This window comes from Petromyzon marinus, chromosome 84, assembly GCF_048934315.1.
Source record: "Petromyzon marinus isolate PM22_M1 ecotype Great Lakes invasive population chromosome 84, UKy_Petmar_22M1.pri1.0, whole genome shotgun sequence".
Lineage (NCBI taxonomy): Eukaryota > Metazoa > Chordata > Hyperoartia > Petromyzontiformes > Petromyzontidae > Petromyzon > Petromyzon marinus.
The window spans coordinates 1,608,970-1,635,795 of NC_133749.1; the positions used below are offsets into that span (position 1 = coordinate 1,608,970).

At 50.5% G+C, this 26,826-nt stretch overlaps 1 protein-coding gene across 4 annotated transcripts in view; it reads left to right on the top strand.

Moving 5' to 3' along the window:
* Window positions 1-20,404, top strand: part of DDX51 (DEAD-box helicase 51) — an 82,355-nt gene extending 61,951 nt beyond the window's left edge. For 3 of the 4 annotated variants that reach the window (XM_076057714.1, XM_076057713.1, XM_076057715.1), the window contains exons 10-13: window positions 2,835-2,974; window positions 4,952-5,207; window positions 13,251-13,366; window positions 20,254-20,404. In XM_076057714.1, coding sequence (XP_075913829.1) covers window positions 2,835-2,974; window positions 4,952-5,207; window positions 13,251-13,366; window positions 20,254-20,374 — 633 coding nt within the window. In that variant the 3' untranslated portion in view covers window positions 20,375-20,404. Of the gene's footprint in view, window positions 1-2,834; window positions 2,975-4,951; window positions 5,208-13,250; window positions 13,367-20,016; window positions 20,102-20,253 lie in introns of those variants that run through there. The other variant, XM_076057716.1, reaches the window with a different exon arrangement.
* The last annotated feature ends 6,422 nt before the right edge of the window (window positions 20,405-26,826 follow it).

The window sequence follows — 26,826 nt, forward strand, 5'->3', positions numbered from 1 at the left end:
TACTACTATAGTACTACATTACTACTATAGTACTAGACCACCTGGCACAGACACCCGGAGTCTCACTCGCACACCTGCGTTTTCTGGTAACAACACCACTACTATAGTACTATACTATTACTATAGTACTACTATAGTACTATACTATTACTATAGTACTACTATAGTACTATACTACTATAGTATTACACTACTATAGTACTCCACTACTACTATAGTGCTACTATAGTACTACACTACTACTATAGTACTATACTACTACTATAGTACTATACTACTACTATAGTACTACACTACTATAGTACTACACTACTACTATAGTACTACACTACTACTATAGTACTACTATAGTACTATACTACTACTATACTACTACTATAGTACTACACTGCTACTATAGTACTACACTACTATAGTACTGCACTACTACTATAGTACTACACTGCTACTATAGTACCATACTACTACTATAGTACTACACTACTACTATAATACTATAGTACTATACTACTACTATAGTACTACACTACTACTATAGTACTACTACTATAGTACTACACTACTACTATAGTATTAGACTACGACTATAGTACTATACTACTACTATAGTACTATTACTATAGTACTACACTACTACTATAGTACTACACTACTATAGTACTATACTACTACTATAGTACTACACTACTATAGTAGTACACTACTATTGTACTACACTACTATTGTACTACACTACTACTATAGTACTACACTACTATAGTACTATACTACTACTATAGTACTACACTACTACTATAGTACTATACTATTACTACTATAGTACTATACTACGAGTATAGTACTACACTACTACTATAGTACTACACTACTACTATAGTACTACACTACTACTATAGTACTATACTACTACTATAGTACTACACTACTACTATAGTACCACAATACTACTATAGTACTACACTACTACTATAGTATTACACTACTACTATAGTACTACACTACTACTATAGTACTACACTACTACTATAGTACTACACTACTACTACTATAGTACTACACTACTACTATAGTACTACACTACTACTATAGTACTATACTACGAGTATAGTACTACACTACTACTATAGTACTACACTACTACTACAGTACTACTATAGTAGTACTATAGTACTACTATAGTACTACACTGCTACTATAGTACTATACTACTACTATAGTACTAGACCACCTGGCACGGACACCCGGAGTCTCACTCGCACACCTGCGTTTTCTGGTAACAACACCACTACTATAGTACTATACTACTATAGTACTATACTACTACTATAGTAGTATAATACTATAATACTACTATAGTACTATACTACTACTATAGTACTACATTACTACTATAGTACTAGACCACCTGGCACGGACACCCGGAGTCTCACTCGCACACCTGCGTTTTCTGGTAACAACACCACTACTATAGTACTATACTATTACTATAGTACTACTATAGTACTATACTATTACTATAGTACTACTATAGTACTATACTACTATAGTATTACACTACTATAGTACTCCACTACTACTATAGTGCTACTATAGTACTACACTACTACTATAGTACTATACTACTACTATAGTACTATACTACTACTATAGTACTACACTACTATAGTACTACACTACTACTATAGTACTACACTACTACTATAGTATTACACTACTACTATAGTACTACACTACTACTATAGTACTACACTACTACTATAGTACTATACTATTACTACTATCGTACTACACTACTACTATAGTACTACACTACTACTACTATAGTACTACACTACTACTATAGTACTATACTACTACTATAGTACTATACTACTATAATACTACTATAGTACTACACTACTACTACGCTACTGATAAACTACTACTACTACACTACTACTACTACACTGCTACTACCACTACTACTACACTATTACATTACCACTACACTACAACTACCACTACTACTACACTATTACACTATTACTACCACTAATACTACATTACTACACTACTACTCCCACTAGTACACTACTACTACCACTATTACACTGCTACTACCACTACTACTAATAAACTACTGCTACACTATTACACTACTTCTACTACACTACTACTACACTATTACTCTACTATACTACTACTACCACTACTACTACACTATTACACTACTACTACACTACTACTACCACTACAACTACTACACTACTTATACCACTACTACACTACTACTACCACTACTACTACACTACTACTACCACTACTACTACATTACTACACTACTACTACCACTACTACTACACTATTACACTACTACTACACTATTACACTACTACACTACTGATAAACTACTACCACACTACTACTACCACTACTACTACACTACTGATAAACTACTACTACACTACTGATAAACTACTACTACACTACTACTACCACTACTGTTACACTATTACACTACTACTACTACACTACTACTACACTACTACTACTACCACTACTACTACCACTACACTACTACTACCACTACTACTACACTACTACTACCACTACTGCTACACTACACTAACACTACTACTACCACTACTACTACACTACTACTACCACTACTGCTACACTACTACTACACTACTACTACCACTACTGCTACACTACTGCTACACTACTACTACCACTACTACTACCACTACTACTACACTACTACTACTACTACACTACTACTACTACGACCACACTACCACCACACAACCGCACTACCCCCGTCACATGACCACCCCCCCCACGTCTCTGCCCAGGTGGTGGACGAGGCAGACCGCATGATGGACTCCCTGAGCCAGGATTGGCTGAGCCAGGTCACGCGGGCCGCCATGGGGGCGGCTCCTCCCAGCATGCTGTGCGGCAGGGCGGCACCTGGGGTCACCACTCAGCCCGGGGGGTGAGGGGGGAGGGGGGGAAGGTGGCTGGGGGTCCCCCCCATGTCTCCGTGTGTCACTGTCTCCCCCCGTGTCTCCGTGTGTCACTGTCTCCCCCCGTGTCTCCCCCCGTGTCTCCCCCCGTGTCTCCCCCCATGTCTCCGTGTGTCACTGTCTCCCCCCGTGTCTCCCCCGTGTCTCCCCCCGTGTCTCCCCCCGTGTCTCCCCCGTGTCTCCCCCCGTGTCTCCGTGTGTCACTGTCTCCCCCCGTGTCTCCCCCCGTGTCTCCGTGTGTCACTGTCTCCCCCCGTGTCTCCCCCGTGTCTCCCCCCGTGTCTCCCCCCGTGTCTCCCCCTGTGTCTCCCCCCGTGTCTCCGTGTGTCACTGTCTCCCCCCGTGTCTCCCCCCGTGTCTCCCCCTGTGTCTCCCCCCGTGTCTCCGTGTGTCACTGTCTCCCCCCGTGTCTCCCCCGTGTCTCCCCCCGTGTCTCCCCCCCGTGTCTCCCCCCGTGTCTCCGTGTGTTACTGTCTCCCCCCGTGTCTCCCCCGTGTCTCCCCCCGTGTCTCCCCCCGTGTCTCCGTGTGTCACTGTCTCCTCCCGTGTCTCCCCCGTGTCTCCCCCCGTGTCTCCCCCTGTGTCTCCGTGTGTCACTGTCTCCCCCCGTGTCTCCCCCCGTGTCTCCGTGTGTCACTGTCTCCCCCCGTGTCTCCCCCTGTGTCTCCGTGTGTCACTGTCTCCCCCCGTGTCTCCCCCCGTGTCTCCGTGTGTCACTGTCTCCCCCCGTGTCTCCCCCCGTATCTCCCCCCGTGTCTCCCCCCGTGTCTCCGTGTGTCACTGTCTCCCCCCGTGTCTCCCCCCGTGTCTCCGTGTGTCACTGTCTCCCCCCGTGTCTCCCCCCGTGTCTCCCCCCGTGTCTCCCCCCGTGTCTCCGTGTGTCACTGTCTCCCCCCGTGTCTCCCCCCGTGTCTCCGTGTGTCACTGTCTCCCCCCGTGTCTCCCCCTGTGTCTCCGTGTGTCACTGTCTCCCCCCGTGTCTCCCCCCGTGTCTCCCCCCGTGTCTCCCCCTGTGTCTCCGTGTGTCACTGTCTCCCCCCGTGTCTCCCCCCGTGCCTCCCCCCGTGTCTCCCCCCGTGTCTCCGTGTGTCACTGTCTCCCCCCGTGTCTCCCCCTGTGTCTCCGTGTGTCACTGTCTCCCCCCGTGTCTCCCCCCGTGTCTCCCCCCGTGTCTCCCCCTGTGTCTCCGTGTGTCACTGTCTCCCCCCGTGTCTCCCCCCGTGTCTCCCCCCGTGTCTCCCCCCGTGTCTCCGTGTGTCACTGTCTCCCCCCGTGTCTCCCCCTGTGTCTCCGTGTGTCACTGTCTCCCCCCGTGTCTCCCCCCGTGTCTCCCCCCGTGTCTCCCCCCGTGTCTCCGTGTGTCACTGTCTCCCCCCGTGTCTCCCCCCGTGTCTCCCCCCGTGTCTCCCCCTGTGTCTCCGTGTGTCACTGTCTCCCCCCGTGTCTCCCCCCGTGTCTCCCCCCGTGTCTCCCCCCGTGTCTCCCCCCGTGTCTCCGTGTGTCACTGTCTCCCCCCGTGTCTCCCCCCGTGTCTCCGTGTGTCACTGTCTCCCCCCGTGTCTCCCCCCGTGTCTCCGTGTGTCACTGTCTCCCCCCGTGTCTCCCCCCGTGTCTCCCCCGTGTCTCCCCCCGTGTCTCCCCCGTGTCTCCGTGTGTCACTGTCTCGCCCCGTGTCTCCGTGTGTCACTGTCTCCCCCCGTGTCTCCCCCCGTGTCTCCGTGTGTCACTGTCTCCCCCCGTGTCTCCCCGCATATCCTCCTCACATCTCCCCCACCCCTCTCTTACCCCCACCCCTCCCACCCACTCCCTCGCCCCCACCCCTTCCCCTCCCCCCCACCCACCCCTCTCTTACCCCCCCACCCACCCCACTCTAACCCCTCACCCCACCCACCCCTCTCTAACCCCTCCCCCCCCACCCACCCCTCTCTCTCACCCCCCCCCCCCAGATCGTGGCCCCCCCGAGCCCCCCTACAGAAGCTGTTGCTCTCTGCCACCCTCACCCACAGCCCCGAGGCCCTGCAGGCCCTGGGCCTCTTCCAGCCCCTCCTCTTCTCCGCCATCAGCGGGGGGGAGGGGGAGGGGGAGGGGGGGGACGGCCCCCCACAAACTCCCCGGGGGGGGCGAGGTGTGGGGGGGGGCGTCCTGCAGGGGGGGGAGCGGTGCGGGGGGGAGGGCCTCTTCAGCTTCCCAGAGTCGCTCACCGTGAGTGGGGGGGGGGTGGGTGGTGGTGGGGGGGTAAGGGAGTACAGTGTCTCTCTGTCTCTCTGTCTGTCTCTCTGTCTCTCTGTCTCTCTGTCTCAGTGTCCCAGTGTCTCTCTGTCTGTCTGTCTCCGTGTCCCAGTGTCTCCCTGTCTCAGTGTCTCCCTGTCTCAGTGTCTCCCTGTCTCAGTGTCTCCCTGTCTCAGTGTCTCTCTGTCTGTCTCTGTCTGTCTTCGTGTCTCCGTGTCTCAGTGTCTCAGTGTCTCTCTGTCTGTCTCTGTCTGTCTTCGTGTCTCCGTGTCTCCGTGTCTCAGTGTCTCTCTGTCTCAGTGTCTCCCTGTCTCAGTGTCTCCCTGTCTCAGTGTCTCTCTGTCTGTCTCTGTCTGTCTTCGTGTCTCCGTGTCTCAGTGTCTCAGTGTCTCTCTGTCTGTCTCTGTCTGTCTTCGTGTCTCTCTGTCTCCGTGTCTCCCTGTCTCTCTGTCTCCGTGTCTCTCTGTCTGTCTTCGTGTCTCCGTGTCTCTCTGTCTCAGTGTCTCAGTGTCTCTCTGTCTGTCTCAGTGTCTCTCTGTCTGTCTGTCGCCGTGTCTCCGTGTCTCTGTGTCTCAGTGTCTCAGTGTCTCTCTGTCTCAGTGTCACTCTGTCTCCCTGTCTCTCTGTCTCCCTGTCTCTCAGTGTCTCTCTGTCTCCCCGGGAGTACAGTGTCTCTCTGTCTCTCTGTCTCAGTGTCTCTCTGTCTCTCTGTCTCAGTGTCTCTCTGTCTCTCTGTCTGTCTGTCTCAGTGTCTCAGTGTCTCAGTGTCCCAGTGTCCCAGTGTCTCAGTGTCTCAGTGTCTCTCTGTCTCAGTGTCTCTCTGTCTCAGGGTCTCAGTGTCTCTCTGTCTCAGTGTCTCCCTGTCTCTCTGTCTCAGTGTCTCAGTGTCTCCCTGTCTCTCTGTCTCAGTGTCTCCCTGTCTCAGTGTCTCCCTGTCTCAGTGTCTCCGTGTCTCCGTGTCTCTCTGTCTCAGTGTCTCAGTGTCTCTCTGTCTCAGTGTCTCTCTGTCTCAGTGTCTCCGTGTCTCCCTGTCTCAGTGTCTCAGTGTCTCAGTGTCCCAGTGTCCCAGTGTCTCAGTGTCTCCCTGTCTCTCTGTCTCCATGTCTCTCTGTCTCAGTGTCTCTCTGTCTGTCTGTCTCCGTGTCTCCCTGTCTCTCTGTCTCCGTGTCTCTCTGTCTCCCTGTCTCAGTGTCTCCGTGTCTCCCTGTCTCTCTGTCTCCGTGTCTCTCTGTCTCCCTGTCTCAGTGTCTCCGTGTCTCCCTGTCTCAGTGTCTCCGTGTCCCAGTGTCTCCCTGTCTCCCTGTCTCAGTGTCTCCGTGTCCCAGTGTCTATCTGTCTCCGTGTCTCTCTGTCTCCGTGTCTCTCTGTCTCCCTGTCTCAGTGTCTCTCTGTCTCAGTGTCTCAGTGTCTCCCTGTCTCAGTGTCTCTCTGTCTCAGTGTCTCTTTGTCTCAGTGTCTCTCTGTCTCAGTGTCTCCGTGTCTCTCTGTCTGTCTTCGTGTCTCCGTGTCTCAGTGTCTCTCTGTCTCTCTGTCTCTCTGTCTCAGTGTCTCTCTGTCTCAGTGTCTCTCTGTCTCAGTGTCTCTCTGTCTCAGTGTCTCTTTGTCTCAGTGTCTCTCTGTCTCAGTGTCTCTCTGTCTCTCTGTCTGTCTGTCTCCGTGTCTCTCTGTCTCTCTGTCTCCGTGTCTCTCTGTCTCAGTGTCTCTCTGTCTCCGTGTCTCCCTGTCTCAGTGTCCCAGTGTCTCAGTGTCCCAGTGTCTCAGTGTCCCAGTGTCTCAGTGTCCCAGTGTCTCTCTGTCTCAGTGTCTCAGTGTCTCCCTGTCTCTCTGTCTCAGTGTCTCCCTGTCTCAGTGTCTCTCTGTCTCCCTGTCTCCGTGTCTCTCTGTCTCCCTGTCTCCGTGTCTCTCTGTCTCTCTCTCTGTCTCTCTGTCTCTCTGTCTCTCTGTCTCCGTGTCTCTCTGTCTCTCTCTCTGTCTCTCTGTCTCCGTGTCTCAGTGTCTGTCTGTCTCCCTGTCTCTCTGTCTCTCTGTCTCAGTGTCTCTCTGCCTCCCTGTCTCTCTGTCTCCCTGTCTCTCAGTGTCTCTCTGTCTCCCCGGGAGTACAGTGTCTCTCTGTCTCAGTGTCTCAGTGTCTCCCTGTCTCAGTGTCTCCCTGTCCCAGTGTCCCAGTGTCTCAGTGTCCCAGTGTCTCTCTGTCTCAGTGTCTCAGTGTCTCCCTGTCTCAGTGTCTCCCTGTCCCAGTGTCCCAGTGTCTCAGTGTCCCAGTGTCTCACTGTCTCCGTGTCTCAGTGTCTCCGTGTCTCAGTGTCTCAGTGTCTCAGTGTCCCAGTGTCCCAGTGTCTCACTGTCCCAGTGTCCCAGTGTCTCAGTGTCCCAGTGTCTCACTGTCTCCGTGTCCCAGTGTCTCAGTGTCTCAGTGTCTCTCTGTCTCCCTGTCTCCCTGTCTCAGTGTCTCAGTGTCTCCGTGTCTCAGTGTCTCCCTGTCTCAGTGTCTCAGTGTCTCAGTGTCCCAGTGTCTCCCTGTCCCAGTGTCTCAGTGTCTCAGTGTTTCAGTGTCTCTCTTCTCCCTGTCTCAGTGTCCCAGTGTCTCCCTGTCTCAGTGTCTCCGTATCTCAGTGTCTCCCTGTCTCAGTGTCTCAGTGTCTCCGTGTCCCAGTGTCTCAGTGTCCCAGTGTCTCAGTGTCTCTCTGTCTCCCTGTCTCAGTGTCTCAGTGTCTTCCTGTCTCAGTGTCTCCCTGTCTCAGTGTCTCCCTGTCTCAGTGTCTCAGTGTCTCAGTGTCCCAGTGTCCCAGTGTCCCAGTGTCTCCCTGTCCCAGTGTCTCAGTGTCTCAGTGTTTCAGTGTCTCTCTTCTCCCTGTCTCAGTGTCCCAGTGTCTCCCTGTCTCAGTGTCCCAGTGTCTCAGTGTCTCAGTGTTTCAGTGTCCCAGTGTCTCAGTGTCCCAGTGTCTCAGTGTCTCAGTGTCCCAGTGTCCCAGTGTCCCCGTGTCCCCGTGTCTCCCTGTCTCAGTGTCTCAGTGTCTTCCTGTCTCAGTGTCTCCGTGTTTCAGTGTCCCCGTGTCCCAGTGTCTCAGTGTCTCAGTGTCTCAGTGTCCCAGTGTCCCAGTGTCCCCGTGTCCCCGTGTCTCCCTGTCTCAGTGTCTCAGTGTCCCAGTGTCCCAGTGTCCCAGTGTCTCCCTGTTCCAGTGTCTCAGTGTCTCTCTGTCTCAGTGTCTCAGTGTCCCAGTGTCTCCCTGTCTCAGTGTCTCCGTATCTCAGTGTCCCAGTGTCTCCCTGTCTCAGTGTCTCAGTGTCCCAGTGTCCCAGTGTCTCCCTGTCCCAGTGTCTCAGTGTCCCAGTGTCTCAGTGTCTCCCTGTCCCAGTGTCCCAGTGTCTCCCTGTCTCAGTGTCTCAGTGTCTCCGTGTCCCCGTGTCTCCCTGTCTCAGTGTCTCAGTGTCTCCGTGTCCCCGTGTCTCCCTGTCTCAGTGTCCCAGTGTCTCCCTGTCTCAGTGTCTCAGTGTCTCCGTGTCCCCGTGTCTCCCTGTCTCAGTGTCCCAGTGTCTCCCTGTCTCAGTGTCTCAGTGTCCCCATGTCTCCCCAGGAGTACAGTGTCTCAGTGTCTCCCTGTCTCCCTGTCTCAGTGTCTCCCTGTCTCCCTGTCTCAGTGTCTCTCTGTCTCCCTGTCTCAGTGTCTCCCTGTCTCCCTGTCTCAGTGTCTCTCTGTCTCAGTGTCTCAGTGTCCCAGTGTCTCACTGTCTCACTGTCTCCCTGTCCCAGTGTTTCAGTGTCTGCCTGTCTCAGTGTCTCCGTGTCCCCGTGTCCCCCTGTCTCAGTGTCCCCGTGTCTCCGTGTCTCCCCAGGAGTACTACGTCTCCGTGTCTCCGTGTCTCCGTGTCCCCGTGTCCCCGTGTCCCCGTGTCTCCGTGTCTTTCCAGGAGTACTACGTCTCCGTGTCTCCGTGTCTCCGTGTCTCCGTGTCCCCGTGTCCCCGTGTCCCCGTGTCTCCGTGTCTTTCCAGGAGTACTACGTCCCCGTGTCTCAGTGTCCCCCGTGTCCCCGTGTCTCCGTGTCTTTCCAGGAGTACTACGTCCCCGTGTCTCAGTGTCCCCCGTGTCCCCGTGTCTCCGTGTCTTTCCAGGAGTACTACGTCCCCGTGTCTCAGTGTCCCCCGTGTCCCCGTGTCTCCGTGTCTTTCCAGGAGTACTACGTCCCCGTGTCTCAGTGTCCCCCGTGTCCCCGTGTCTCCGTGTCTTTCCAGGAGTACTACGTCCCCGTGTCTCAGTGTCCCCCGTGTCCCCGTGTCTCCGTGTCTCCCCAGGAGTACAGTGTCTCCGTGTCTTTCCAGGAGTACTACGTCTCAGTGTCTCCGTGTCTCCGTGTCCCCGTGTCCCCGTGTCTCCGTGTCTTTCCAGGAGTACTACGTCTCAGTGTCTCCGTGTCTCAGTGTCCCCGTGTCCCCGTGTCTCCGTGTCTTTCCAGGAGTACTACGTCTCAGTGTCTCCGTGTCTCAGTGTCCCCGTGTCTCCGTGTCTCCCCAGGAGTACTACGTCTCCCTGTCTCAGTTTCTCAGTGTCTCCCTGTCTCCGTGTCCCCGTGTCTCTCTGTCTCCCTGTCTCAGTGTCCCAGTGTCTCCCTGTCTCAGTGTCTCCGTATCTCAGTGTCTCACTATCCCAGTGTCTCTCTGTCTCAGTGTCTCAGTGTCCCAGTGTCTCCCTGTCTCAGTGTCTCAGTGTCTCCGTGTCCCCGTGTCCCCGTGTCTCCCCAGGAGTACTACGTCTCCGTGTCTCCGTGTCTCCGTGTCCCCGTGTCTCCGTGTCTCCCCAGGAGTACAGTGTCTCCGTGTCTCCGTGTCTCCGTGTCTCCGTGTCTCCGTGTCTCCGTGTCCCCGTGTCTCCGTGTCTCCGTGTCTCAGTGTCCCCGTGTCTCCGTGTCTCCCCAGGAGTACTACGTCTCCGTGTCTCCGTGTCCCCGTGTCCCCGTGTCCCCGTGTCTCCGTGTCTCCCCAGGAGTACTACGTCTCCGTGTCTCCGTGTCCCCGTGTCTCCGTGTCCCCGTGTCCCCCTGTCTCCGTGTCCCCGTGTCCCCGTGTCTCCGTGTCTCCCCAGGAGTACTACGTCTCCGTGTCTCCGTGTCTCCGTGTCTCCGTGTCTCCGTGTCCCCGTGTCCCCGTGTCTCCGTGTCTTTCCAGGAGTACTACGTCTCAGTGTCTCCGTGTCTCCGTGTCTCCGTGTCTCCGTGTCCCCGTGTCTCCGTGTCTCCCCAGGAGTACTACGTCTCCGTGTCTCAGTGTCCCCGTGTCTCCGTGTCTCCGTGTCCCCGTGTCCCCCTGTCTCCGTGTCCCCGTGTCCCCGTGTCTCCGTGTCTTTCCAGGAGTACTACGTCTCCCTGTCTCCGTGTCCCCGTGTCCCCGTGTCTCCGTGTCTTTCCAGGAGTACTACGTCTCCGTGTCCCCGTGTCTCCGTGTCCCCGTGTCTCCGTGTCCCCGTGTCCCCGTGTCCCCGTGTCTCCGTGTCTTTCCAGGAGTACTACGTCTCAGTGTCTCCCTGTCCCCGTGTCTCCGTGTCTCCGTGTCTCCGTGTCCCCGTGTCTCCGTGTCTTTCCAGGAGTACTACGTCTCAGTGTCTCCCTGTCCCCGTGTCTCCGTGTCCCCGTGTCCCCGTGTCTCCGTGTCTTTCCAGGAGTACTACGTCTCCGTGTCTCCCTGTCCCCGTGTCTCCGTGTCCCCGTGTCCCCGTGTCCCCGTGTCTCCGTGTCTTTCCAGGAGTACTACGTCTCCGTGTCTCCCTGTCCCCGTGTCTCCGTGTCTCCGTGTCTCCGTGTCCCCGTGTCTCCGTGTCTTTCCAGGAGTACTACGTCTCAGTGTCTCCCTGTCCCCGTGTCTCCGTGTCCCCGTGTCCCCGTGTCTCCGTGTCTTTCCAGGAGTACTACGTCTCCGTGTCTCCCTGTCCCCGTGTCTCCGTGTCCCCGTGTCCCCGTGTCCCCGTGTCTCCGTGTCTTTCCAGGAGTACTACGTCTCCGTGTCTCCCTGTCCCCGTGTCTCCGTGTCCCCGTGTCCCCGTGTCTCCGTGTCTTTCCAGGAGTACTACGTCTCCGTGTCCCCGTGTCCCCGTGTCTCCGTGTCCCCGTGTCCCCGTGTCTCCGTGTCTCCGTGTCTCCGTGTCCCCGTGTCTCCGTGTCTTTCCAGGAGTACTACGTCTCCGTGTCCCCGTGTCCCCGTGTCTCCGTGTCCCCGTGTCCCCGTGTCCCCGTGTCTCCGTGTCTTTCCAGGAGTACTACGTCCCCGTGTCTCCGTGTCCCCGTGTCTCAGTGTCCCCGTGTCTCCGTGTCTCCCTGTCCCCCGTGTCCCCGTGTCCCCGTGTCTCCGTGTCTTTCCAGGAGTACTACGTCCCCGTGTCTCCGTGTCCCCGTGTCTCCCTGTCCCCGTGTCCCCGTGTCCCCGTGTCCCCGTGTCTCCGTGTCTTTCCAGGAGTACTACGTCCCCGTGTCCCCGTGTCCCCGTGTCCCCGTGTCCCCGTGTCCCCGTGTCTCCGTGTCCCCGTGTCCCCGTGTCTCCGTGTCCCCGTGTCCCCGTGTCTCCGTGTCTTTCCAGGAGTACTACGTCCCCGTGTCCCCGTGTCCCCGTGTCCCCGTGTCCCCGTGTCCCCGTGTCTCCGTGTCTCCCTGTCCCCGTGTCTCCGTGTCCCCGTGTCCCCGTGTCCCCGTGTCTCCGTGTCTTTCCAGGAGTACTACGTCCCCGTGTCCCCGTGTCCCCGTGTCCCCGTGTCCCCGTGTCCCCGTGTCCCCGTGTCTTTCCAGGAGTACTACGTCTCCGTGTCTCCCTGTCCCCGTGTCTCCCTGTCCCCGTGTCTCCGTGTCCCCGTGTCTCCGTGTCTCCGTGTCTTTCCAGGAGTACTACGTCTCCCTGTCCCCGTGTCCCCGTGTCTCCGTGTCTTTCCAGGAGTACTACGTCTCCCTGTCCCCGTGTCTCCGTGTCCCCGTGTCCCCGTGTCCCCGTGTCCCCGTGTCCCCGTGTCTCCGTGTCTCCGTGTCCCCGTGTCCCCGTGTCCCCGTGTCTCCGTGTCTTTCCAGGAGTACTACGTCTCCGTGTCTCCGTGTCTCCGTGTCTTTCCAGGAGTACTACGTCTCCGTGTCTCCGTGTCCCCGTGTCTCCGTGTCTCCGTGTCCCCGTGTCTCCGTGTCTTTCCAGGAGTACTACGTCTCCGTGTCCCCGTGTCCCCGTGTCCCCGTGTCTCCGTGTCCCCGTGTCTCCGTGTCCCCGTGTCTCCGTGTCTTTCCAGGAGTACTACGTCTCCGTGTCCCCGTGTCCCCGTGTCTCCGTGTCCCCGTGTCCCCGTGTCTCCGTGTCCCCGTGTCTCAGTGTCCCCGTGTCCCCGTGTCCCCGTGTCCCCGTGTCCCCGTGTCTCCGTGTCTTTCCAGGAGTACTACGTCTCAGTGTCTCCGTGTCTCCCTGTCCCCGTGTCTCCCTGTCCCCGTGTCCCCGTGTCCCCGTGTCTCCGTGTCTTTCCAGGAGTACTACGTCTCCGTGTCTCCGTGTCTCCCCAGGAGTACTACGTCTCAGTGTCTCCCTGTCCCCGTGTCTCCCTGTCTCCGTGTCCCCGTGTCCCCGTGTCCCCGTGTCCCCGTGTCCCCGTGTCCCCCTGTCCCCGTGTCCCCGTGTCCCCGTGTCCCCCTGTCCCCGTGTCTCCCTGTCTCCGTGTCTCCGTGTCTCCGTGTCTCCGTGTCTTTCCAGGAGTACTACGTCCCCGTGTCCCCGTGTCCCCGTGTCCCCGTGTCTCCGTGTCTCCGTGTCCCCGTGTCTCCGTGTCTCCGTGTCTTTCCAGGAGTACTACGTCCCCGTGTCTCCGTGTCCCCGTGTCCCCGTGTCCCCGTGTCCCCGTGTCCCCCTGTCCCCGTGTCCCCGTGTCTCCGTGTCTCCGTGTCTTTCCAGGAGTACTACGTCTCCGTGTCTCCCTGTCCCCGTGTCTCCGTGTCCCCGTGTCCCCGTGTCTCCGTGTCCCCGTGTCCCCGTGTCCCCGTGTCCCCGTGTCTCCGTGTCTTTCCAGGAGTACTACGTCCCCGTGAGTCTCAAGCTGAGGCCTCTCGCCGTGCTGCACTTTGCCCTCCACCTTCGCTTCCGCAAGATTCTCTGCTTCACCAACACCAGACAGGCCGCTCACAGGTTGACGACACTACAACCACCACCACAACCGCTACCACCACAACCACCACTAACACCACCACTACCACCACTACTAACACCACTACTAACACCACCACTAACACCACCACTAACACCACCACAACCACCACTACTACAACTACCACCACAACCACCACAACCACCACTACCACCACTACTACAACCACCACTACTAACACCACCACTACCACCACTACTAACACCACTACTAACACCACTACTAACACCACTACTAACACCACTACCACCACCACTACTAACACCACTACTAACACCACTACTAACACCACCACTACCACCACCACTACTAACACCACTACTAACACCACTACCACCACCACTACTAACACTACCACCACTACCACTACCACCACTACCACCATCACTATCACTACCACCACCACAACTACCACCACTAACACCACCACTACTAACACCACTACTAACACCACCACTACTAACACCACCACTATCACCACCACTACTAACACCACCACTATCACCACTACTAACACCACCACTACTAACACCACTACTAACACCACCACTACTAACACCACTACTACCACCACTACCACCACAACCACCACCACAACCACCACTAACACCACCACTACCACCACTACCACCACCACTACTAACACCACTACTAACACCACTACTAACACCACCACTACCACCACTACCACCACCACTACTAACACCACTACTAACACCACTACTAACACCACTACTAACACCACTACTAACACCACTACTAACACCACTACTAACACCACCACTAACACCACTACCACCACAACCACCACCACTACCACAACCACTACTAACACCACCACTACCACCACAACCACCACCACTACAACCACCACCACAACCACCACCACCACTACTGACACCACCACTACTACCACCACAACCACCACTACCACCACAACCACCACCACTACAACCACCACCACTACTAACACCACCACAACCACCACTACGACCACTACTAACACCACCACTACCACCACACTACACCACCACCACCACCACCACCACCACACTCACCACCACTCAAACCACCACCACCACCACACACCACCACCACCACCAACCACACTACTACACCACCACCACAACACCACCACTAACACACCACTACTACCACACCACCACCACTACCACCACCACCACCACCACCACAACCACCACTAACACCACACCTACCACCACAACCACCACTACCACCACTACTAACACCACTACTAACACCACTACTACCACCACCACCACTACTAACACCACTACTAACACCACCACTACCACCACCACTACTAACACCACTACTAACACCACTACTAACACCACCACTACCACCACCACTACTAACACCACTACTAACACCACCACTACCACCACTACTAACACCACTACTAACACCACTACCACCACCACTACTAACACCACTACTAACACCACTACTAACACCACCACTACCACCACCACTACTAACACCACTACTAACACCACTACTAACACCACTACTAACACCACCACTAACACCACTACTAACACCACCACCACCACAACCACCACAACTACCACCACAACCACCACTACTAACACCACCACTACCACCACTACCACCACCACTACTAACACCACTACTAACACCACTACTAACACCACCACTACCACCACTACCACCACCACTACTAACACCACTACTAACACCACTACTAACACCACCACTACCACCACCACTACTAACACCACTACTAACACCACTACTAACACCACTACTAACACCACTACTAACACCACCACCACCACAACCACCACAACCACCACAACAACTACTAACACCACCACTACCACCACAACCACCACCACTACAACCACCACAACCACCACCACAACCACCACCACTACTGACACCACCACTACCACCACCACAACCACCACTACCACTACTCCACAACCACCACTACCACTACTAACACCACTACCACCACCACTAACACCACCACTACTAACACCACCACTACCACCACAACCACCACTACCACCACAACCACCACAACCACCACCACTACTAACACCACCACTACCACCACAACCACCACTACTAACACCACCACTACCACCACTACCACCACCACTACAACCACCACCACTTCCACCACCACCACTACAACCACCACCACTACTAACACCACCACCACTAACACCACCACTACCACCACCACTACAACCACCACTACAACCACCACCACAACCACCACCACCACTACTAACACCACCACTACTAACACCACTACTAACACCACAACTACCACCACAACCACCACTACCACCACAACCACCAATACCACCACCACTACTAACACCACCACTACCACCACCACTACTACCACCACCACTACCACCACAACCACCACCACTACTAACACCACCACTACCACCACAACTACCACCACTACTAACACCACTACTACCACCACCACCACTAACACCACCACTACTAACACCACCACTACCACCACTACTAACACCACCACTACCACCACAACCACCACCACCACTACTAACACCACCACTACCACCACCACCACTAACACCACCACTACTAACACCACCACTACCACCACAACCACCACTACCACCACAACCACCACCACTACCACCACAACCACCACCACTACTAACACCACCACTACCACCACCACTACCACCACAACCACCACTACCACTACTAACACCACCACTACCACCACTACCACCACCACTAACACCACCACTACTAACACCACCACTACCACCACAACCACCACTACCACCACAACCACCACAACCACCACCACTACCACCACAACCACCACCACTACCACCACCACCACCACTACCACCACCACTAACACCACCACTACTAACACTACCACCACCACTACAACCACCACCACTACCACCACCACTACAACCACCACCACTACTAACACCACCACTACTAACACCGCCACTACCACCACCACTACAACCACCACCACAACCAAGACCACCATTACTAACACCACCACTACTAACACCACCACTACCACCACAACTACCACCACAACCACCACTACCACCACCACTACTAACACCACCACTACCACCACTACCACCACCACTACAACCACCACCACTACCACCATCACTACAACCACCACCACTACTAACACCACCACTACTAACACCGCCACTACCACCACCACTACAACCACCACCACAACCAAGACCACCATTACTAACACCACCACTACTAACACCACCACTACCACCACCACTACTACCACCACCACTACCACCACCACTACCACCACCACTACTAACACCACCACTACCACCACCACTACTACCACCACCACTACCACCACAACCACCACCACTACTAACACCACCACTACCACCACCACTACCACCACAACCACCACTACCACCACCACTACTAACACCACCACTACCACCACCACTACTACCACCACCACTACCACCACCACTACCACCACTACTAACACCACCACTACCACTACCACCACCACTACCACCACCACTACCAACACCACCACCACTACTAACACCACTACTACCACCACCACTACCACCACTACTAACACCACCACTACCACCACAACCACCACCACCACTACCAACATCACCACCACTACCAACACCACCACCAGCACTACCACCACTACCCACCACCACTACCACCACAACCACCACCACTAGCACCACCACCACTAGCACCACCACCACCACCACCACAACCACCACTACTACTAACACCACTACTAACACCACTACTACAACCACCACCACTACTAACACCACCACCACTAACACCACCACTACCACCACCACTACAACCACCACTACAACCACCACCACAACCACCACCACCACTACTAACACCACCACTACTAACACCACTACTAACACCACAACTACCACCACAACCACCACTACCACCACAACCACCAATACCACCACCACTACTAACACCACCACTACCACCACCACTACTACCACCACCACTACCACCACAACCACCACCACTACTAACACCACCACTACCACCACAACTACCACCACTACTAACACCACTACTACCACCACCACCACTAACACCACCACTACTAACACCACCACTACCACCACTACTAACACCACCACTACCACCACAACCACCACCACCACTACTAACACCACCACTACCACCACCACCACTAACACCACCACTACTAACACCACCACTACCACCACAACCACCACTACCACCACAACCACCACCACTACCACCACAACCACCACCACTACTAACACCACCACTACCACCACCACTACCACCACAACCACCACTACCACTACTAACACCACCACTACCACCACTACCACCACCACTAACACCACCACTACTAACACCACCACTACCACCACAACCACCACTACCACCACAACCACCACAACCACCACCACTACCACCACAACCACCACCACTACCACCACCACCACCACTACCACCACCACTAACACCACCACTACTAACACTACCACCACCACTACAACCACCACCACTACCACCACCACTACAACCACCACCACTACTAACACCACCACTACTAACACCGCCACTACCACCACCACTACAACCACCACCACAACCAAGACCACCATTACTAACACCACCACTACTAACACCACCACTACCACCACAACTACCACCACAACCACCACTACCACCACCACTACTAACACCACCACTACCACCACTACCACCACCACTACAACCACCACCACTACCACCATCACTACAACCACCACCACTACTAACACCACCACTACTAACACCGCCACTACCACCACCACTACAACCACCACCACAACCAAGACCACCATTACTAACACCACCACTACTAACACCACCACTACCACCACCACTACTACCACCACCACTACCACCACCACTACCACCACCACTACTAACACCACCACTACCACCACCACTACTACCACCACCACTACCACCACAACCACCACCACTACTAACACCACCACTACCACCACCACTACCACCACAACCACCACTACCACCACCACTACTAACACCACCACTACCACCACCACTACTACCACCACCACTACCACCACCACTACCACCACTACTAACACCACCACTACCACTACCACCACCACTACCACCACCACTACCAACACCACCACCACTACTAACACCACTACTACCACCACCACTACCACCACTACTAACACCACCACTACCACCACAACCACCACCACCACTACCAACATCACCACCACTACCAACACCACCACCAGCACTACCACCACTACCCACCACCACTACCACCACAACCACCACCACTAGCACCACCACCACTAGCACCACCACCACCACAACCACCACTACTACTAACACCACTACTAACACCACTACTACAACCACCACCACTACCACCATCACTACAACCACCACCACTACTAACACCACCACTACTAACACCGCCACTACCACCACCACTACAACCACCACCACAACCAAGACCACCATTACTAACACCACCACTACTAACACCACCACTACCACCACCACACTACTACCACCACTACCACCACAACCACCACTACCACCACCACTACTAACACCACCACTACCACCACCACTACTACCACCACCACTACCACCACAACCACCACCACTACTAACACCACCACTACCACCACCACTACCACCACAACCACCACTACCACCACCACTACTAACACCACCACTACCACCACCACTACTACCACCACCACTACCACCACCACTACCACCACTACTAACACCACCACTACCACTACCACCACCACTACCACCACCACTACCAACACCACCACCACTACTAACACCACTACTACCACCACCACTACCACCACTACTAACACCACCACTACCACCACAACCACCACCACCACTACCAACATCACCACCACTACCAACACCACCACCAGCACTACCAACACTACCCACCACCACTACCACCACAACCACCACCACTAGCACCACCACCACTAGCACCACCACCACCACCACAACCACCACTACTACTAACACCACCACTACTAACACCACCACTACCACCACTACCACCACTACCACCACAACCACCACCACTACCACCACTACTAACACCACAACCCATACTACCACTACAACCACCACCACTACCACCATCACTACCACCACCACCACGACCACCACCAATACTAACACAACCACTACCACCACAACCACCACTTCTACCACCACTACCACCACCACTACTAACACCACAACCACTACCACCACCACAACCACCACTACTACTTACACCACCACAACCACCACCACCACTACAACCACCACCACCACTACTACCACCACCACTACTACCACCACCACAACCACCACTACCCTCGCCACCATTACCACCACTACCAACGCTACCACTGCTATTACCACCAATACCACCACTACCACCGTTACCACCACCATACACTGTGTTGGTGTGTTGTTAGAGTGTACCATCTGGTGTTTATGAACGGGGGTGTTGTGTTGTTAGACTGTACCATCTGGTGTTTATGAATGGGGGTGTTGGTGTGTTGTTGGACTGTACCATCTGGTGTTTATGAACGGGGGTGTTGGTGTATTGTTGAACTGTACCATCTGATCTTTATGAACGGGGGTGTTGGTGTGTTGTTGGACTGTACCATCTGGTGTTTATGGACGGGGGTGTTTGGTGTGTTGTTGGACTGTACCATCTGGTGTTTATGAACGGGGGTGTTTGGTGTGTTGTTAGACTGTACCATCTGGTTCGGCTGTACGGGGGGGTGGAGGTGGCCGAGTTCTCGTCAATGATGTCGCCGGCGATGAGGAGGAAGACGCTGAAAAGGTTTCAGGGCGGGGACCTCCAGCTGTGAGAAAACAACAACAACAACATCATCAACAACAACATCATCAACAACATCACAACATCAACAACATCATCAACAACAACATCATCAACAACATCAACAACATCAACAACATCATCAACAACATCAACATCATCATCAACAACAACAACAACATCATCAACAACATCAACAAAAACAACATCAACAACATCAACATCATCAACAACATCATCAACATCATCAACAACATCATCAACATCAACAACAACATCATCACCAGGAACATCATCAACAACATCATCAACATCATCATCAACATCATCAACATCAACAACATCATCAACATCATCAACAACATCATCAACATCATCAACAACATCATCAACATCATCAACATCAACAACATCATCAACAACATCAACAACATCAACAACAACATCATCAACATCATCAACAACATCATCAACATCATCAACAACAACATCATCAACAACAACATCATCAACAACAACATCAACAACATCAACATCATCATCAACAACAACTACAACATCATCACCATCAACATCAACAACATCATCAACATCAACAACATCAACAACATCATCAACATCAACAACATCAACAACAACATCAACAACATCAACATCATCAACAACATCATCAACATCATCAACAACATCATCAACATCAACAACAACATCATTACCAGGAACATCATCAACAACATCATCAACATCATCATCAACATCATCAACATCAACAACATCATCAACATCATCAACAACATCATCAACATCATCAACAACATCATCAACATCAACAACATCATCAACATCATCAACAACATCATCAACATCAACAACATCATCAACATCAACAACATCATCAACAACATCAACAACATCAACAACAACATCATCAACATCATCAACAACATCATCAACATCATCAACAACAACATCATCAACAACAACATCATCAACAACAACATCATCAACAACAACATCATCAACAACAACATCAACAACATCAACATCATCATCAACAACAACAACAACATCATCACCATCAACATCAACAACATCATCAACATCAACAACATCATCAACATCAACAACATCAACAACAACAACATCAACAACATCAACATCATCAACAACATCATCAACATCATCAACAACATCATCAACATCAACAACAACATCATCACCAGGAACATCATCAACAACATCATCAACATCAACAACATCATCAACATCAACAACATCATCAACATCATCAACAACATCATCAACATCATCAACAACATCAACAACCACAACAACAACATCAACAACATCATCAACATCATCATCAACATCATCAACATCAACAACATCATCAACATCATCAACAACATCATCAACATCATCAACAACATCATCAACATCATCAACATCAACAACATCATCAACAACATCAACAACATCAACAACAACATCATCAACATCATCAACAACATCATCAACATCATCAACAACAACATCATCAACAACAACATCATCAACAACAACATCAACAACATCAACATCATCATCAACAACAACTACAACATCATCACCATCAACATCAACAACATCATCAACATCAACAACATCAACAACATCATCAACATCAACAACATCAACAACAACATCAACAACATCAACATCATCAACAACATCATCAACATCATCAACAACATCATCAACATCAACAACAACATCATTACCAGGAACATCATCAACAACATCATCAACATCATCATCAACATCATCAACATCAACAACATCATCAACATCATCAACAACATCATCAACATCATCAACAACATCATCAACATCAACAACATCATCAACATCATCAACAACATCATCAACATCAACAACATCATCAACATCAACAACATCATCAACAACATCAACAACATCAACAACAACATCATCAACATCATCAACAACATCATCAACATCATCAACAACAACATCATCAACAACAACATCATCAACAACAACATCATCAACAACAACATCAACAACATCAACATCATCATCAACAACAACAACAACATCATCACCATCAACATCAACAACATCATCAACATCAACAACATCATCAACATCAACAACATCAACAACAACAACATCAACAACATCAACATCATCAACAACATCATCAACATCATCAACAACATCATCAACATCAACAACAACATCATCACCAGGAACATCATCAACAACATCATCAACATCATCAACATCATCAACATCAACAACATCATCAACATCATCAACAACATCATCAACATCATCAACAACATCATCAACATCAACAACATCATCAACATCAACAACATCATCAACAACATCAACAACATCAACAACAACATCATCAACATCATCAACAACATCATCAACATCATCAACAACAACAACAACATCATCAACAACAACATCATCAACAACAACATCATCAACAACAACATCAACAACAACAACATCATCAACAACAACATCAACAACAACAACATCATCAACAACAACATCAACAACAACATCATCAACAACAACATCAACAACAACATCATCAACAACAACATCAACAACAACATCATCAACAACAACATCAACAACAACATCATCAACAACATCATCAACAACATCATCAACAACATCAACAACATGACCACCATCAACATCACCGTCAACATCATCACCATGAATATCGTCAACATCACCATCAACACCATCAACATCACCATGAGCAGAACCACAGGCATTGATATCAGACAATCTCATGAACAATGCTGATTCTGCTGCTGCTGTGTTGATGATGAATTATGGTCGTGGTGGTGACGGTGATGATGGTGGTGATGATGATGATGATGCTGCTATGTTGATGATAGTGATGGTGGTGAAGGTGGTGATGGTGGTGAAGGTGGTGATGGTGGTGACGATGGTGATGACGATAGTGATGGTGGTGATGATGGTGATGATAGTGATGATGCTGCTATGTTGATGGTGATGGTGGTGACGGTGACAATGGTGATGGTGTTGTTGATGATGGTGATGATGATTTTGATGATGATGGTGATGTTGATGGTGTTGATGTTGATGATGATGGTGTTGATATTGATGGTGATGTTGATGGTGTTGATGGTGATGTTGATGGTGGTGATGTTGATGGTGATGTTGATGGTGATGGTGTTGATGATGGTGATGGTGATGTTGATGGTCATGTTGATGGTGATGTTGATGGTGATGTTGATGATGTTGATGGTGATGATGATGGTGATATTGATGGTGTTGATGTTGATGGTGATGATGGTGATGGTGATGTTGATGTTGTTGATGGTGATGATGATTGTGATGATGATGTTGATGATGATGGTAATGTTGATGATGGTGATGTTGATGGTGATGATGATGTTGATGGTGATGATGTTAATGTTGATGGTGATGTTGATGTTGATGATGATGGTGATGTTGATGGTGATGTTGATGATGTTGATGATGGTGATGATGATGTTGATGGTGATGATGATGTTGATGGTGATGTTTATGATGTTGATGGTGATGATGATGTTGATGGTGATGATGTTGATGGTGATGATGGTGATGTTGATGATGGTGATGATGGTGATGGTGATGATGGTGATGTTGATGATGGTGATGTTGATGATGGTGATGTTGATGATGGTGATGTTGATGATGGTGATGTTGATGTTGATGATGTTGATGATGATGGTGATGATGATGGTGATGATGGTGATGATGGTGTTGTTGATGATGGTGATGTTGATGATGATGATGATGGTGATGATGATGGTGATGTTGATGATGATGATGTTGATGTTGGTGATGATGATGATGATGGTGATGATGATGATGGTGATGTTGATGATGATGGTGATGATGATGTTGATGGTGATGTTGATGTTGATGGTGATAATGATTATGGTGATGATGTTGATGATGATGGTGATGATGGTGATGATGTTGATGGTGATGATGTTGATGGTGATGTTGATGATGGTGATGGTGATGATGGTGATGTTGATGATGGTGATGATGGTGATGTTGATGATGGTGATGTTGATGATGGTGATGTTGATGATGATGGTGATGATGATGGTGATGATGGTGATGTTGATGATGGTGATGTTGATGATGATGATGGTGATGATGATGGTGATGATGTTGATGATGATGGTGATGATGGTGATGATGTTGATGGTGATGATGATGGTGATGTTGATGATGGTGATGTTGATGATGGTGATGATGATGGTGATGTTGATGATGATGTTGATGATGATGATGGTGATGATGATGGTGATGATGGTGATGGTGATGTTGATGATGATGGTGATGATGATGGTGATTATGATGGTGATGTTGATGATGATGATGGTGATGATGATGATGGTGATGTTGATGATGATGGTGATGATGATGTTGATGATGGTGATGATGATGGTGATGATGATGGTGATGATGGTGATGTTGATGATGATGATGATTGTTATGTTGATGATGGTGATGGTGATGATGTTGATGATGGTGATGATGATGATGATGGTGATGATGGTGATGATGATGATGATGATGGTGATGATGTTGATGATGATGTTGATGGTGATGTTGATGGTGATGATGATGATGTTGATGATGATGTTGATGATGATGTTGATGATGATGATTGTTATGTTGATGATGATGATGGTGATGATTGTTATGTTGATGATGGTGATGATGTTGATGATGATGGTGATGATGATGATGTTGATGATGATGGTGATGTTGATGATGATGGTGATGATGATGATGGTGATGATGATGATGGTGATGTTGATGATGATGATTGTTATGTTGATGATGGTGATGTTGATGATGATGATTGTTATGTTGATGATGATGATGTTGATGATGGTGATGTTGATGATGGTGATGTTGATGATGATGATTGTTATGTTGATGATGGTGATGTTGATGGTGATGATGATGGTGATGTTGATGATGGTGATGGTGATGATGTTGATGATGATGATGGTGATGTTGATGATGTTGATGATGATGGTGATGATGATGTTGATGATGATGTTGATGATGGTGATGTTGATGATGATGATTGTTATGTTGATGATGGTGATGATGGTGATGATTGTTATGTTGATGATGATGGTGATGATGGTGATGATTGTTATGTTGATGATGGTGATGTTGATGATGATGGTGATGATGATGATGTTGATGATGGTGATGTGATGATGGTGATGATGATGGTGATGATGATGGTGATGATGATGATGATGTTGTTGATGATGTTGATGATGGTGGTGATGATGATGTTGATGATGATGGTGATGATGGTGATGATGTTGATGATGGTGATGATGGTGATGATTGTTATGATGATGATGATGATGACGATGATGATGATGATGATGATGATGATGTTGATGATGATGGTGATGATGGTGATGTTGATGATGGTGATGTTGATGATGATGATGATGATTGTTATGTTGATGATGGTGATGTTGATGGTGATGATGATGGTGATGTTGATGATGGTGATGATGATGTTGATGGTGATGTTGATGATGTTGATGGTGATGATGATGTTGATGATGATGGTGATGATGGTGATGTTGATGATGGTGTTGATGATGATGATGATGATGATGTTGATGATGGTGATGTTGATGATGATGATTGTTATGTTGATGATGGTGATGGTGATGATGATGTTGATGACGATGATGATGGTGATGATGGTGATGATGATGTTGATGGTGATGATGTTGATGGTGATGATGGTGATGATGATGATGGTGATGATGATGATGGTGTTGATGTTGATGGTGATGATGATGATGATGGTGATGTTGATGGTGATGATGTTGATGATGATGATGGTGATGATGATGTTGATGATGATGTTGATGATGGTGATGTTGATGATGATGATTGTTATGTTGATGATGGTGATGGTGATGATGTTGATGATGATGATTGTTATGTTGATGATGGTGATGATGACGATGATGATGTGGATGTTGTTGATGTTGATGGTGATGTTGATGATGTGGATGTTGATGATGGTGATGATGATGTTGATGATGGTGATGATGATGATGTTGTTGATGATGGTGATGATGGTACTCAACAGGCTGGTGAGCTTGATGTGCTGCCCGTGGGATCGATGTTCACTCCGTCACCTTGTGTCCTCAGCTACGACTGCCCAGACTTCATTCACAACTACGTCCATCGGTACGTTTCATCCCCTCGTTTCATTCACTTCCACCTACTCATCACTCTCACCCACCTCATTCACTCTCACCCACCTCATTCACTCTCACCTCCTTCATACCCCATTATCCTTCACTCTCACCCTACATCATTCACTCTCACTCACCTCATTCCACTCACCCACCTCATTCACTCTCACCC